General features: G+C 40.2%; 2 protein-coding genes across 3 annotated transcripts in view; both read right to left on the bottom strand.

Annotated features, from left to right (window-relative positions):
- Nucleotides 1-11177, bottom strand: part of acot7 (acyl-CoA thioesterase 7) — a 41869-nt gene extending 30692 nt beyond the window's left edge. The window contains exons 1-3 of one of the 2 annotated variants that reach the window (XM_026366819.1): nucleotides 10732-11177; nucleotides 6034-6151; nucleotides 5644-5800 (exon numbers count right to left, since the gene is read on the bottom strand). In XM_026366819.1, the coding sequence (XP_026222604.1) occupies nucleotides 5644-5800; nucleotides 6034-6151; nucleotides 10732-10781 (325 nt within the window). In that variant the 5' untranslated portion in view covers nucleotides 10782-11177. The remainder of the gene's footprint in view (nucleotides 1-5643; nucleotides 5801-6033; nucleotides 6152-10731) is intronic. The other variant, XM_026366820.1, reaches the window with a different exon arrangement.
- A 796-nt stretch (nucleotides 11178-11973) lies between these two features.
- LOC113167764 (transcription factor HES-2-like) lies at nucleotides 11974-12995 on the bottom strand. Its single transcript, XM_026368604.1, has 4 exons — nucleotides 12814-12995; nucleotides 12616-12711; nucleotides 12418-12505; nucleotides 11974-12310 (listed from the first exon to the last, which is right to left on the bottom strand). The coding sequence occupies exons 1-4, from the start codon at nucleotides 12901-12903 to the stop codon at nucleotides 11994-11996; spliced, it is 591 nt and encodes a 196-aa protein (XP_026224389.1). The 5' UTR covers nucleotides 12904-12995; the 3' UTR covers nucleotides 11974-11993.
- Nucleotides 12996-17010: the final 4015 nt, after the last annotated feature.

Below are 17010 nucleotides of genomic sequence, written 5' to 3'. Positions count from 1 at the left end.
TATAGTTCCTTCACAGTACATATTACAGAACACAGTGGATATTACTCTTCATCGTGCTTACAGTATTTAAGGGAAAACAAACGTGAAGAAGACCACAGCTACAACATGCATTAAAGCTATAGCATGCAGAATATTTACTTCATTGCTATTCATCTGTGATTGTAGAGAACCGGATTCAGTGGGGGTCTCAAATAGCAGGAGGGACAGCTGGCTTACTTGGTTACCATTAATGAATTAATGAGTAGGAAGATTTTGGCTACATCTACCCTGAACACAAGCTCCACAAATCTGCTCGCTCAAATTTCAACACTTCATGGCACTGTGCTGAATTCTGCTTGGTTTTCAGCGTTAGAACGAGCGGCTCCACGAGTATAAAAGGGCTCTCTAATGACAGCTGAGACGAACAGCACCTGGTAACAACACAGGTATTTTTTTTATGCACTGAATAAATGAAGTGCATGATATTACATAACAGACAATGCAACTCGCATCACTTGGCTGACTTTACAGTGAGTATAGTCTTAAAACATAACACTTACAATTGCATAATTAATAAAACATAGTGGTATCCAAAGTCACAGTTATAATAGCTAACTTATCTCATTGTTATTGTTTCTATCCCCAAACCTTCAGCTGATTACAGCTCATAAATCCAGCAAATCAGGCTTCAACTACAAGCAGTAATTTCTGTGCAGGATCAAACAGAGGCAGAAGGTGCTTCTTTAAACTATATGACAGCCAGCAGAATTCCCCTGCGTGACGCTCTGTCATATTTAATTATAAATTAAAGCATTTTGGGAACTGATTATTCACAAGTGCTCAAGGAGAGGAAATGTCCCCCCAATAATGGTTATTCATTATCCATTTTTTAATCCACGTTTAAGGCTTCAATAATGACTTCATAGCATTCTTCAAATATGCACATGTTCCCAATGATTTGCACTGTTCCAATCAGAAGCAGATTCCTTCCTCCCAGCCTCTTTCTGCCCACTTCACCCTCTTTTATTTCTATCACTACGAGCAGTTTGATTTGATTTATTGCTGTCTTTTACTCACTGCTTCCCCTTTGTCTCTCATCAACCATCCATTCTTCCTCAAGCTTAACAAAAAACTTGTTTTATTTTCTCCTTCCTGAACAGCATGTACCCGCCTCAGACACAGTGTAGTGAAGATCATTTTAGTGACTGATCCCCATGATCAAAACCACAGATTTTCCATTGTGCTGCGCCAAGGGTCCATTAGTTTTAACTACACTACAGTCCCGCTGTGGGATGCTACAGCCTAATAGGAATAGATAAAATCATTCCAGGAATAGAGTTGAGTGGACTTTCTGACAGTAAAGTAACATACTCAATTTATTGTTATAGTACATTTTAGGTGTGCAAGACTCAGTGCTGAATATTATTAATAAAATCCAGGACTAGCAGATCCATCTGTGAGAAAAAAAACTTTTTATTCTATTAATAATATTGTGTGTTAATGCTCATCCACCACTCTGTTGGTATGTACAGCTGTGTGATCCACCGGTATCATAGCAGAATTGTGATGTTTATTTTAAGCACCAACCCAAAAGCACTGTCTAGGCACGCTTAAGCGTGTGTTGAGGGGGCACGCTCTCTGTGTGCTTTATGTAAATGTGTCCCAGAGTGTGCACGCAATACAAGCTTTATTAACTTAGTAGAAATTTTCAATCTGTGTTCTTTGGGTTGCATCTCACAGTGCCGGTGAGGATCAGTTTGGTTACTCCTCTTCTTCACACAGTTTCAAAATGCTACTTGAGGGTTGAGGCTTAGAATAGTTAAACAGAGTTGCAGTAGATTACTGTTATGGTACGACAGGCATTTAGTTGTAATGGTTTAGTTTACTGCAAGAAGTCTAGGGAATGCATTATGTCAGGGAGCGTGCTAACAAACTGCACAAACGTTTGTGTACGCCTGTACACATGCAACTATTTAAAGTACTTCTACAGTGTGTATATCATGTTTAATCTGTGTGTATTTATATTTGATGTTTACTCGATATATATGTGTATTTTCATGCATTTTTCGGCACACATGGTTTTATGTAAATCTGTGTGTGGGTCTATGTATGCGTGCCAATTAGTGCGCATGTGCAATCCCCCCAGCGCGGACAATCATCACGGCTTGTGCCCACAGTACGCAGCCTTCCCCTGGGGGGAGGCCTGCCTGACGAGATGCTGCTTGACTGTGAAACCTGAATGCTTCCCTCGTCTCTCAACACACACACGCCTACATACACGTGAAATAAACAGAAATGTATAAATGCAAAGATTGATGTACAGCGCTATAGTGCACAAGGAGGATGCACATTTGCCCTTTACCCAAAGCTGTAAAAACATGCATAATTGCACAAACATGGACCCTGTATACACACAAACTATGCATGCAAGGCTGCAAAACAATAAATTAATTCTTCTGTTCTTGTTCAAGCCATCCATCAATATTGTTACTAGCAAAACATCCAGGCAGTCCTGCCTCATTATGATTCCTCTGTAAGAAGGATGCTTCATTTAGTGTGTTCAGTGTGGATCTGTGTGGGTGTATGAATGCGTAGGTGTGTGACTTTTTCTGTGCAGAAAGTGTCAGCCTGTGCGGATCAGATCAGGCTCTGCATGCATGCAGCGCGTCCCTACACAAACGTGTGTGTCAGTGTGTGTCGGGTATGTGAATGCATCGTGTAGGACCATGTGTGCAGGTACATCCACTTGGCGTCCGTGTCTGACTGGGCCACAGTGTATGAGGCCTGATGCTAAGCCAACATGACAGAAGCAAATAATGTCTGCTCCCGTTATCTTCTCTTCCCCCTCGGCCGCCGCAGGAACCTTTTAAAGGGCCAAAAACTGGTGAAAACACACACATGCACACACTTGCACGTATACAGTACAGCTGCACACATCCAGTGCATAATCCTGTGTGACATACGCGCACAAACGAAAACACACATCCACTGATTACACATCTAAACACGAGGCACAAAGAGATGAACACACATTGAACTTAAGTGGCGCTGTACCATTTGTATACACATCTCCACATACTGTGCATAGGAATCAATAATTCTACAAAGGATAATAAACAGAAAGGTATCAATAAATACAAAAGGACATCCACACGTCTATATGGATAGCAGCTATATCAACTCAACTCAACTCAACACGCAACCTATTAACATAGAGATCATCGAGGTGCAGCCTCTCCCCTAGATCTACTGTTCAAGTATCAAGACAGCCTGTATTTCAGATTATAAATATATGTTTATATATAATAAATTGTGTGAATATTTTTCATGTGAAAATGACTCAGAACAGAAAACTATATACTGTTTTCCTAATTATTTTTTCTCAGAGTAGGGTAGATCATTGTTTTTTGTCAGACTGCAACACGATGCTATTAAGTATGAATCAGGGTGATGACAGAGTTCATATTTATCATTTGGGCATTAAAGTGAGCAAATCCCATCACAGATGTTGTTTGGCCCACACAGCCTCCAGAGAGCACAACTAAAAAGTTTGGTGTCCCAGAGGAACACATTTTGACGCCTGCTCTCAACACAAACTTCTCCATCCACCCACACTACCCTGACACTGAAACTGCTCTTCAGTTTGCTCTTTTTTTATTTTATACATGCACAGCTGTGCACTTCTAAACTATAAACAGACCTGAATAAAGTTTGTTCAATTGAATAATTACTAAAACTATGTGCACACTTTCTGGCATAAAGCATATAAATTAATTATGAAGGTGGTGGGTTTTATTATATCAGACGATTTACAATCCTGTGCTGACATAAATGCTAATATAGAAAGAACAAATGCTGAGTTAGTTTAAAAAGTGCAAATACCTGATATATAATGTTTGGGGAAAGACAGTTTAAAGATTGACTTGCAACTGTTTTAGCCCAGTATATATAAAAATAGATACTAGAAAATAAACCCTTTTTCACATATTAGCTCTGTTATCACTACACTGGATGATAAAACTTGTATCGTGAGCTCAAATTAAACCACGTCTTGAGTATTCTGTCCGTCAGCACCTGATCTCGTCTATTTGGGGTCCTTCCTGACAGGCGCTGTATTCTGGCAGGCAGTCCGTGCCGATGCCTGTATGTATGTATGTATGCTGCTCCCCACCTGTCATCTCATATCTCTGCCTCCGCCTCCATCAACCTGCTTCCAGCCCAGCAACCAGCCAACCAACCAGTACAAGCCAGTTGCTACGGCAACGGCAGTCTAGGGGATACTTCTTTTGTTTCTCACACCTCCTTTTCCTTCATCCTTATTTCTATCTCTTCTCTACTCTCACTCTTTCATTGCTTCGATTATACATTTTCCCACCGGTGTCTGTCTGTTTCTCTTGCCCTCCTCCTCCTCCCCCTCTTCTACTCCCCTCATTCACTTTCTTTAATCTCATAAAATGAAAAATGGATAAGTCATTTTAATGCCCCATCACCTCCTAACTATGCAACCATTAAAAAATAAACACAATTCAGTGAAAGTTTCTGTTTTACGTGTGTATATACTAAATTAATTTAGCATTTCAATCTTCATCTTCACATGGATTAACGGGTGTAGACGTTCCTACTTTGATATGAATTCAGGCATTACAGTACGGTCAGCACATAGCATTTGGCTATTTCAGTCTGTGCACCACTGTTGCAAATGCCATTTAAAGGTTCACAGATAATGCTAGGTCAACCCACTGTGATCCTGCCTGTGTCCTTACTCAGGGGAGACTGGATAGCGTGTGTGCAAGCCTACATACATATTGTGTTTGCCTGCATTCTCATAATGTATGTTTATTCATGGGAAATAAATGAATGAATGTCCACAAATCTAAATAATAATCAAGAAGGCACAGGTGCATAGACTGCACCACTTGGCACACATTCTAAAATTGGAATCAAAGATGGCTGTGAGTTTCTTTTCCCCAGTCTCTGCTTTTAATACAGCACTTCATAAAAGCAGTGTGTAAGTGTTCATGTGTTTAAGGGCTGCATTACTTACTGTGTGCTGCCCTCTACTGATAAAACAGCAAAGCATCACAGTGAGGTCACAGTGTTTTTCCTCCTGACTTCACCAGACTTGGTGAAATAGCAAGAATTTTGGTAAAATGACATTGGTTTTCTAATACGAACCCACCAACAAGTAAATCACAGTAAAAACAAATGTAGTAACACACACTACATTACAATAATAGGCTCTTAAAACTTGTATTTGCCTCTGTTCCATGTTACGCTTTGAGGTTTGTAGGCATCGACACACGTAAGTGCATCATCAGTATCAGTATAAAGGAAAGAGAAAGAACAAGCTCACACATCAATAGAAGTCCAACAATTAGTTGATTGCCAAATAACTATTCAATCAATCAAAATAACCAAAATATTAAATCAATGAAATGTTAATTAATCATTATTCCACATACTGTAGGAGTAAACATCTGTACACTGTGTGCATGTATCTGTGAACATGACTCAGCATCGTGAATATCACCTCAAGTGCAGAATCTTAATAATCATTCTAACAAATGTGATTCATTACTCATTTAAACATATTATCAAACAACCTTAGAATCTGCTGCGTGCCTGTGGAAGAAAGTATCAAATGCCAATGTCAAAGTGAGTCACCTGTGAGGATGTTCTCAGCCATGACTTTGACCTGAACCTCCAGTGAGTGCTTGGAGGTGTAAGTGATCTCAGCGGTGACATGGGCGACCTCTCCGATGAACACGGGGGACAGGAACTCTGTCTTCTCCACCCGAACCAGAGCAGCCAAACAGCGGTCCTGTGAGGAGACAGGGCAAACCCACAGCTTTAACATACACATTCACGAAATTAAAGTAAATGTGGGCAAGTTTTACTTTTTTAGAAAGAAAGTAAAGTAGTAGTACAATATAAATGAAGCCATGTAGTTTGGAAATATGAGATTTTAAAGTTATGCTACTAATAATTAACCCTATAAAAATACAACAATAAAATATTTTGGAGTAAAGGCCGGAACTTGTTTTAGTGTCTCACCCCGTTCTGCGTGTTGCAGTGTCGCGTGCCAACGATGCACCCAGCTTCCTCAATCATCTTGAGAATGATGCCACCGTGGACATTGCCCACGATGTTGGCGTCGTCTGGTCGCATGATTCTGTAGTAAAGAGAAGAACAGTTATTCATGAGTTGATTTCTATCGTGCACATACTATAAGGCATGTTAAAATAAGTTTAGCAGCTGCAGGACATTTTAAAGCAACTTTTTAAATATTTTGTTTATATCTGTAAGTAGAAACTAGATAATATATCGTATTCAGCTATAAATTTAACAGCACCAAATACAACAGCCTAAAATATTACCAGAGATTCAATCAACAGTTTTCCATTACTGTTTTTTGTATGTAAATATATTTCATATAGAAACAAACTATTGACTATTTCTATTGTGCCCCTAGTAGTCCAACTGTTTTCCATTACTCAACAACATGAACTGATACATGCTGGTCTATCTTTCTATTATCGTTGTAATAATTTCAGTTTTTCAAAAACCACTAATGTTGTGGTTTAGTGTGTGGGTGTGAAAGAGAGTGAACCAGACAGAGCATCATCCCTGTGCGTCAGAGATAAACTACCTGCTGAGTTGATCTTTGGAGCACAGGTTCAGCCTCCTCACATTCCCTGACATCCCTGATATCTGTCTGATTTGACTCACTTGGCATTTCTCCACAGTTGCTGCCATCTTATCTTCTACATTTGGTGTCTTGATTCTCAGGGGACTCTCGGTTTTACAGTTTGTTGTTGTTGTTGTTATATATATATATTATTTTATCACATTTTTTCATTGCGGGATTTGAAGAGGCAAGACAGTGAGCGACAGTGTGGCATGTAACAAAAATCCTCAACCTGGGAACATTGAGATTATGTTGCACATTCGTCTACCAGGGGACACCACATCACGCAGGGTTAATGTTGAACCCAAGTGTCAAGACTTATCAGACTGGTCAACACAACCATTGACATGCAGAAAGACAGTGGTGAAACAATAAAATGTGTCATCACACAGTGATGTTTGTGTGCCATTGATCAGAAGAAAACAGTGTTATCAAAAATCAGAGAAACATATCTGCCATAAGACTCTGAGACATATGAAGTGCACTTAAGAATAAAAAAAATGTTTGTTCTTTAAATACAATAAAATATACACATGTATTTCAGAAAATGTCTACCTTAGTTCCATCATTTAAAAAAACACATATTCATGGGTTTGTTCTTTAACAACAGATAAAGAAAATCTAGAATCAGTGTAACAGTGCAAATGCCTGACGAGAATATCAAACAAACCAGTTATTTCGCCAAACTTCTTTGTTCAACATATTCCACAAATTATAGTCATAGGTTATATATCTAAATACACCAATACTGCTGAAGTTGCCCTGAAAGAAGTCTGAAGGTCCTCCAGACTTTAATATTTCAATATTAAATATCTGTAAGATACATACTGCAGTTTAATCAGTTTAATTGTTGTAGCACAAATATAAATGTTGACAGATATTTTCTACATTAATGCTTATTGTCAACTACACCATTAAAATGTAGCCTAACAATAGAAACACAGTAAAACTATGAACAAATGTATAAACCATGATCCTGATCTTTCTGCTGAAACAACCATAAAAATGCTTTTGTTTACCTGTTTCGAGAAGAATAATGGCAAAATCTGTGCATTAGCAAGAGAAACACATGTCTTGGTGCCATTTCTGTCCTAAAACACGACAGTGAGGAGCAACGGCAAAGAACAAAGACCTGAAGCGGGGTGGAGGGGAATGTGCATCCCAAACTAATACTCAAATAATATTTTAGGCAGACAATCTTTCATCACTTGGTAACAGGTGTTTGACAAGCACAACTGCATATACTGTACACAAACACACAGCTCAATCAGACACATGCATTACTGTTTACACAAGCAGATACACACCAGTCGACTATGCTTCATTAAAGAGGAATTTAATCATGTAACATGTAAATGTATGAATGTAATAAAAAGAGCACACCAAGCCAACCTGAGTTAAGTATGAATTAGTCCATTTTTAACTTTTTTTAAAAGTTAAGCAGTTGAAGTGTTTTTTTCCAGGGCAACTACCACAAGCTACGAAGGGTTAATAGCATTAATATAAGTGAATAAAATTAAGAAATGGTAAATGGTCTGCACTTATATAGCGCTTTTCTAACTGTCTTTCATTCACACACTCACAGACCGATGGCAGACCTGACCTGACTCAACAGGGGCAACTTGGGGTTAAGTATCTTTCCCAAGGACACTTCAACATGTGACAGGAGGAGCGGGAATCGAACCACTGATTCATCAACTCTACTTCCTGAGCCATAATCAAACCTAATTCTAAATGAGGTGTGAACTGTTTACAGACTAGAAAATCAAGTTACAATGGAAAACAGCAACATAAACAGTGTAAAATGTTTTTTAGACGTACTGTAAAACTAAAATTCTCATGTTTCGGAGATGATGTGGGCCTGCACTCTGTAGCACACCTGGTGAAACGAAATATATAAAATCTTGTATGCCCTAAGAAGAAGGCAAGAAAGGTAATGAAAAAGTATTTTTGTTACTGTTTTATATTCTAAATCAAAATGGACAGCATATTTAATTGTTTACAACAGTATGACACGTTTCCCATCCTAGTCAAACGGCAATAAAAGCGTGACGTGTTAAAAACTATCCTATTAGCTCAATGCTAATACATAAAGGACTTCCCCATTAACACGCTAACAGAGTAGTGATGTTTTACAGTAGTGAGGGCTAAGCCCATTTGACTTTGACGTTTGTCTTAACAACAGAAGACAGGAAGTGAGGGACAATCACTGTGTATCACATAGAGGTTTAAATGGTTTAAACGGTAGAAAGTTTGAATCTGACATAAACAGCCAAGGACAGATAAGAGGAAGCACATAGGAGGGAAAGTTGGGGGCTGCTATAAACAACGCAGATTGGAACCTTTGTGGGATTAAATGTGTTTATTAAATGAGTTCATGCTTCTGGTGAATGGAGCTTCACACACACACATTTTGACATTAAACAGTCATACAGTAGGAAGTGCACCAATGACATGTCTCCGAAGAATAGTTGCAGCATTGCAGCCACAATACAGTAGTGACTGTACTAAAATAAAATCCCAGTATATACAAAGTGGCTGATAACTATGTTTGCTCACACACTGGCACTCTTCACCTTGTTTGAACTGAATGGAAATGGCATCATAGGAAGCAGTGGACAACATAACTCTTACTGACAGTTTGTATTTAGGCTCTGTGAAGGTTGCTGAGCTGAGGTCTCGTGCTGTATGTTCACACTAACACACAAAGGCCAGATCAGCTTTGTGTTGCACATCCTTACGACATAATGCAGTTGAGGGTTACTTATTAAAAGCAGTCAGTGTAATCATCAACCTGCTTGTTCTGGCTGACACATACTAATAAAGTAACACATCAGAATATTGTGCCTTCCTCTTGTATTTACATACAGGCACACTGGGCAAAACCCTTACCACCCCTGTGCATATTAGTATCGCACAGGTAGAAAAGTGTTTGACTGTAATACAGCTTTAAAACCAGGGACAACAGCTGAGTGTTAATAGGAATTTTCTACACCTGCTTCTAAATTGTGTCGTCACCTATTTCATCTAAACATTATGACAGATTCAGCAGTAAAATCCACTTTCAAAGTCTCTGCTGAAGACAGCATTCACTCGATAACCAAACCACTTCATGTCATCTGTGGCTTAAATCCGAGGCTGAAACATCTTATTTCCTTGAATGCAAAAATACACAAAGCAGTGAAACCAGGCCCTCAGCGACATGATGGACTAGAACAAACTGGCAGGATAAATTAACTTTCTATGTTTTTAGTGAAGATTTAAAGCTATGGGGGGGGGGGGGGGAAATTTGATGGAGCAAATTAAGGCAGGTTGCGTCTTGTGACAACACTATCTCTTACTCCAGGTTGATTTTTACCTTATTTCACAAGCAAATTTCCTACTATAACAATAAAGCTGTGTGGCGCCACCTACAGACGAGCGCAAATACAATCAGCCCTACGTGCTGCTGGGAAATGAAGTCCATTCATTGTAAAGGTATGTGAATAGGCAGCCGTTTTACAGCAGGCAGCTGGATGAATGTCTTCATGCTCGTCTTCTAGTTACGTCTTAAATAATTCAAAATAAATAAAGGCCGATTTAACGACGCAGTCAGACAAACCCACACGACATGAACCATTAACCCTGTGCAGTAAAATACAACTTTTATTGGAGTTTCAGGGAAATGATGGCGACCTTAGTCTGTCCTTGCTAGTTTCAGCGCGCGTCCTGCCGGTGCTATCCGTGATAAGGTCATCGCACACGGCATGCGACACAGGCGGCGTGCGCCTCTGCCGGAAGCCCGCATGCTCAAAAACCTGAAAATGGTCCGTTCAAAGGGCCCGAATCAAACCGTGTCGGTCACCGACAGGCCACACACGATGACTGTGCAGACAGCGATGCTCTGTGTGAAATAAATGGACACGAAGCCGATTATCTGGGTTATGATCCTGTGAGGAACGCACACGCAGTGACGCCGGTAGCCGCGCCGCGCTCGTCATTTGTGTCTCCACAGCACATTATTAAGAGCATGTGTGGGCTGCCCTGCTCGTCCCTGTCTCCATGTGTCCCATTAAACCTCCTACCTGCATAGCTGAAGGGAGGATGCTGCCTCTCGCGCCTGCGGAACCGACATGGTGACGACGATGAGCTCTCGAGGTTCGCTGGTGTCTGATGTTCCCCGGCTGCTCTGGACACGGGCTCTGTGAGAAATGACTCATCCGGAGGGAAATAAGACTTCGCGTAGAGGCTAAAAGGCGTTTTTTTTTTTTTTATTATTATTATCCAGCTCATTTGTTTTGGGGAATTTGTTCATTCAAATTTAAATGGCCAAAGTTTATATTGCGCTACAGTCTGACCATTTGTATTTGGAGACGGTTCCTTTCCAAGTGGGAAACTGAAAGACATGATTGTGCCACAACCGTTACGCCTGCATCCATGAGGGGGCAGCAGAGACCGCATTTACTCCAACACAGCCAGTGCATGGGGACGTGACGCCTGAAGGGGCGCTTTTTGACCACGAATCCGGGAGTCAGAGAAGCTGTTTTAAGTATTTTCAAATCTGCTTCAGGTCTTTGTTCATTAAACTGAGACGTTGCCATGTGCGCAAACACCACACCGCCTGCACCAAATCTGGAGAAGTCTTATTCATGCACCTGCTGTAAGGGAGTGACAGCTAAATATTTATCTTTCTCTATGTTTGTGTGGTGCTTCTTCCTTCTTTGCTTTCAATCTGAATCCTATTCAGTTCATGTTTGTGCGATTAACACTCTGTCGAAGAGTTAAGAGCAGCAACATTTTACTGTAAAGTTAATGAAACAACAACAACACAAGATGTAACCACGACATCGCAGTTTTATTTGTTTATATGACATATATATACAACACTTGCTGTAAATAGCAAACATTAAATATATCCCAACAGAGATACTTACAGTGACACATGATGTCTACAGATTTCATTTGCACAGATTCAGGACTCTGACGTCTATAGTGCAAAACCTACATACACTGACCCTTTGGGTCTTACAGGGCTGTTTCAACGGCCCTTAGTTACTTAGTCCACAAAGAGGACTAAATATTTAACGTATACATACATGCAGATTAAAAATACGACTGTCTAAACGTCAACTTATACAGGACAACAGACTCGTGCGCATAACGTAAGTATATAATACTCAATACTATTGAACGATGAATTCTGGCTTTTCATCAACAGAAACGAGGCAGAGAATCACTGTGAATATTTACAAGTGATGCAGTCTCATTAAGTCGCCTGCATATCAAACATATTAGGAGTGTTTTTTTCCAGGCTTACAGAGGAATCGGCCACTTTCAATGGAGAAATCTACCACGGTCTCCACATGGCAGTGCTGAGAGGCTGCGGGACTGGCTGCGCTCCGGTGGGATCCACAACACAGCTGCTGCTACTGCTGCTGGAGCTGAACCTGGATTTAAGGCTCAAGATCCTCTGTTGGATCTGAGGAACCGTGGAGCTCTGAGCGCAGCAGTTCAGGCAGGTCGGGGTGGCTGTGGTGGACATGGACTGCTGCACGAAGTCGTTCACCCGCTGGCACGCGTCATGATCCATGTTCACGTTGGGAAGCAGAGCGGACACGCGCTGGAGACAAGCTTTGTAGCCGTCTCTGTAGCTTTCTGTGGAATCTGAAAATGAAATAAAATCTTAATTTAGTTTTTCAGAAACGATAACAGCTCAATTGTTTTACACATATCGAAAAATATAACGTATTACGACATGTAACGTAACTCACTTTTGGATTTAACTGGGGGGATGTCGCTGAGGAACCTCACGGTCATTTCGAGGATGTCGGCTTTCTCAAGCTTAGAATAGCGATTTGTCTGGAGAAAATCACAAAAAGCAAATGTTAAACACATGAATTTGAACGAATCATTGATGTTAATACGTCTGAAAGGTATTTCCTACTCGTAGTGAGAAGTAAACGACTTACATTTCTTCCTGTGAGGGGAAGAATGAGGTTTTTCAGGTGGTTCAGGCTGTCGTTGATTCGAGCGCGCCTTCTTTTTTCCATCAAAGGCTTCATAGTCTGGAAAGAACACACGATGTTTAGTCTTCACTCATCACACTGGGCGCACGACAAACGGAAAACGTACAAAACAATGAAACTGAAATCAGGGGCTTCGCTTACCTTTCTGAGTTCCAGAGCCTCTTTTCGTTTGGCCACGGTTAGCCTCGGAGAAAAAGACTGGAGAGCTTCGTAAGTCATGTTTGGAGACATTTTCAGCGTCGTCTTTGTGTCAGAGGAGTTTTCAAAGCAGAAGCTGAGGGCGATGTGTCTCTAACGGTTACGAGTTGCGGTATATATGCAGGTCTTTGGCGTCAGTCTTCGTGCGTCACGGGTACGCCCCCAAGCCGTCCAGAAACTATTTGGACAGGCTATGCATTCGATGAAAACAACACGAAAGCATCAAATTTACTAAGATAACCATCTGTTTTTTTACTCTAATCCAAGCGTAACAACTACAGTGCGTGTCTGCGTTATGATCCATTCACCAAATTAAACCAAATCTGCGTCAAAAAGCTGAAGAAATTTGTGCGTAAAGTTTGGAGCACAGAATGTTCAATCGCCAAATATCTAAAATTGTATTTACATCATATTGAAGATTAAACAATAAGGTTCTTTGTTTCATGAATAGTACACAGAATAGACTGTGGTTTTGTTTTTAAAATATATGTATATTGTATATGTGTAATTGCGCAGTGCTCAAATGTGGGAGACAACAAAATGTAGGTTATAGTTTTTAAATTCATTAATTCTGTGCTCTAATATATAAAAAATCCAGACTTCATTAAAAGTAAGATTTTCTTTTTGTAAATTGTAAATTGGAATTATTGTTGTTTTGTTGTCTACTAAACGTCCTGTTGCTGCTTCACACTGAGGTTTTACTGTATTTTACTGTGTGTGTGTAATTTGTGTGTAAGTTTGTCCATGTTATTTATAAAATTCTTTACATTTTAAACGAATATACACACTTAAAACACCAGGGCGCAGTACATGCATCGCTTGTGTAGGGGTCAGGCTTGGGTGTATAGAAAAGTGTCCACTGAGATACTAACTCTTCCAATCACACACCCAAGCCACGCTACTTTCAAATAACATCTGCTCTTAGTTTTTGAAAACAATAGTTTTGCATATGACGTTTTTTAATGCAGTTTCTGTCCGGGAGGGGTCTCTACCTGTAGGGTGCACCCCCTTGGTGCGCAGGGCGGTGGGGGATGAAGAACAGAGTGGGTAGTGAGGGAGCATGTTTCATCCTCTCAATAGTCACCGTGCAAAACAAAACGAGCCCGAGGGTTTTAAACTTAAAGACGGTTTAAACATTTCGGACTTGCTGCTTGTGGATCTGATGTATTTTATAACCATCCACCGCGTCCCGCGTGGTGTTAATCAGACTTTGAATTTCAGCTTTGAGATGTTCAAAATTTAAATGAAGCCTGCGGAGACATGACAGCCCATCAAATATCACTGCACTCAGGGGAACCACGCGCGCAGCACGCGCCACGAGGACCAGATGGCTGTCTGTTACCGAGCCCTCAACTTCACCCCCTCAACCTCCACCCACGACCCCTCCCCCTACACTACACTAGGATCCCGACCTGCCAGTCTCTCGGTCCCACGATGGATTTCTTACCCATGTGCGCGCACACACACACACACACACAGACACACACACTACGTTGCGTGTGCTTTTTAACTATAAACCTTTTACACGCATGATACATGAGCTCCACGCAGTTTTGGCGTGGGTATCCCATCTGCATGCTGATGGGTTCATGATGTCGTGTCCAACTGAAACAAACCATCCTCACCCCCCTGTGTAGAAACTCTGTGCTGCAATTGTCTCCCTAAGCTTGACTCCTGGATATTTGAGCGTCCACGCTATCATGAAATGTTTTTTTCCCCTCGACATTATGGTGATGACGGCGCTCAAAGCTCAATCTGTCGATGGAGATGAAACATGTTTGTCTGGGAGAAAAGATTTGTCTTCTGACAAAGTTAAATATCTAATACTGACACCTGACAACTACGTATATATAGTTTAATTCCGTTATGTTTCAAAACAGAAACCAATAGCACACCCCGTGCACATTTAGATACAATGGCCACTTTATTAGACACACCTGTACAAGATAATGTAATCCAATACAGCAGCTCTGCCATGAATTCAACTTGGACAAGTTTTTAATTTAAGTAGTGACATACAAATGGATAATGATAATAATAGGTGATCGTTCTGCTATGTGTTGATCTTTTGTTCCACTTATATTTTTAACTAGAGGTTATTTTACCCTATGGATCAATAAGAAATGACTGTTTGAGAGAGATCAGTGTGGAAATGGGAGAGATCAGCTGGGCACGGTCTATCTTCGGAGTTTATTTGAAATTGAACAATTCTACAGAGTCCAAATGTGAAAGTCACCATCGTGCAGACCGGGTCTGACCTGAAACTGAGAGGCACACTTGCTGCACGCGCCCCTCACCGCCCCGCTGGGATGGAGGGATGATGGAGGCTGGGGTCTGGGAGGAGGAGGGCCACTTCTCATGAGTTGTGCTCTTACGGTTAGAGTCCTCTTTTGTCTTTCCAAAGCAAATTCGGCGTCGGTAACCCATCTGTGCAGGCAGGATAACAGGGCGTCTTTGTCTGAAAATGTTCCGACTCTTCATGGGAATTAGGAATAAGGAGTCACATGCGGACTGTGGGACGGGGGGAAACACCGAGCCTGATATTTGCTGCAGAGTGATGTGCACTGGGAGAAATCTGGAGGCTTCGGTGTTTTTTCTGTGTCACTAACACTTTAAAAAAACAATCAGCATAATGCAATAAAGTTATAAGTTAATAAAGAATAAATAAAGGATGAAATCGTGGTGATATAATAGGATGTGTACGTTAGTGTATCTGTTTTGCTTTGTTCTACATCAGAGAACCCACTGATTTCAAAGGTTTGATCAGAAAGTATAAATGTAAAAAAGGTTTGCACATATTGTTTTACCACTGCAGCCTTTATATGTTGTTTATTATATATAGCCTACCTAGCAGGTGTTTGAAAATGGCTCTACGCCTTGTTTGGAACACTTGCAGAGCAGCATATATTTATAATGTAGAAACGATTTTACTAGAATTGGATTGTACTGTCTAATTCCTTATGGCACAAAGGTGAAGAAATAACTTTCTGTTTTGCAGACTGAGGGTCTCAGTGATCTTCTACCACAACATACAGTGATATAAAGGATGATGTTCAGCCTGAGACACATTAGACATCCTTAGCAGATCCTCTCTTTGTTTTGTTGCGGTCCCAGCCCACAATACAAAAACGGCAGGCACTGCACATAATAGCCCCCCTTCATCATATTACAACTCACACTGATGGACGTTAACTCCTTCAAACAGTAAATACAGAGTTTCAGTTTTTTACCAGCTCAGACTACATCATTAAAATACTGTTGCACTTGTTCAACCACAGAACCCTTCATCATCATGTGAGGACTTTTCATCATGGTTTGACTTTCTATCATCATCTCCCAGTACCTCTCATTGAAATGTGTATAATGAGCTCCTCTAATAAAAAGTGCTCATCACCATTTTTATGGGTTGATGGTTCTTAACTATATCTCTGATCCCAATCGAAGTACTGATGCCACAACTAGGAGGCTGTGATTTACTGTTACTGATGAAAAGCATGTTGTTTAAAAATTAAATGTTGATATCCTGCTGATAATACACCTGTGATTAGATTGCTGATAATTCAGTGTGAGTAAGTGGTTGACACTTAACATTGGTTGAAACCTTCTATGAAATAGAAAAACAAAGACTGACAGGTACATTTGACAGATACATTTATTTATCTACTTATTTTTCTTCTTGTTTTATTGTCTGTATTGCAATAATATAATGGTCATGATTTTTTTCAACAATGTGATAATGTGACAGTCCCAGCCAAAACCAGATGTGACCAAAATATGAGGATACTCAACCACGGCCAAACCAATATTACTGCAATTTAGTCAGTCATATACAAGGTGATATCATGAGCTGCTGCAACAGCTTTAAACTTTGGAAATTATGATACACTACTCATTAAAGGTATTCACTCTTAGAAAGGTGATTGGATATGGCAAAACAAATGTTTTGTGATCACAATAATTGTCTTTGGACCCCAGTATAGCTTTATACTTAACTAATTATTTAACTAATCATTCATCAGTTGGTTTTATAAAGCATAAGTAGTTAAATTGGAATCATTTGTGTGAGGTCAAAGGGTTTCAGATAATTATACTATAAATACATATATATGCGTAAGGTCCATTAAAGTATTTAATTCAGTT

This window comes from Anabas testudineus, chromosome 7 (genome assembly GCF_900324465.2).
Source record: "Anabas testudineus chromosome 7, fAnaTes1.2, whole genome shotgun sequence".
In the NCBI taxonomy this organism is placed as follows: domain Eukaryota; kingdom Metazoa; phylum Chordata; class Actinopteri; order Anabantiformes; family Anabantidae; genus Anabas; species Anabas testudineus.
The sequence above is the reverse complement of the archived record's forward strand: the minus strand, read 5'-3'. Positions and strand labels throughout refer to the sequence as shown.

Coding starts and splice junctions, on each gene's coding strand:
- LOC113167764 (XM_026368604.1), bottom strand. CDS start 12,903: ATGTCTCCAAACATGACTTACGAAGCTCTCCAGTCTTTTTCTCCGAGG. Junction 12,712..12,813: donor AGGCTCTGGAACTCAGAAAG/GTAAGCGAAGCC, acceptor TGTTCTTTCCAG/ACTATGAAGCCTTTGATGGA. Junction 12,311..12,417: donor CCCCCCAGTTAAATCCAAAA/GTGAGTTACGTT, acceptor TTTCATTTTCAG/ATTCCACAGAAAGCTACAGA.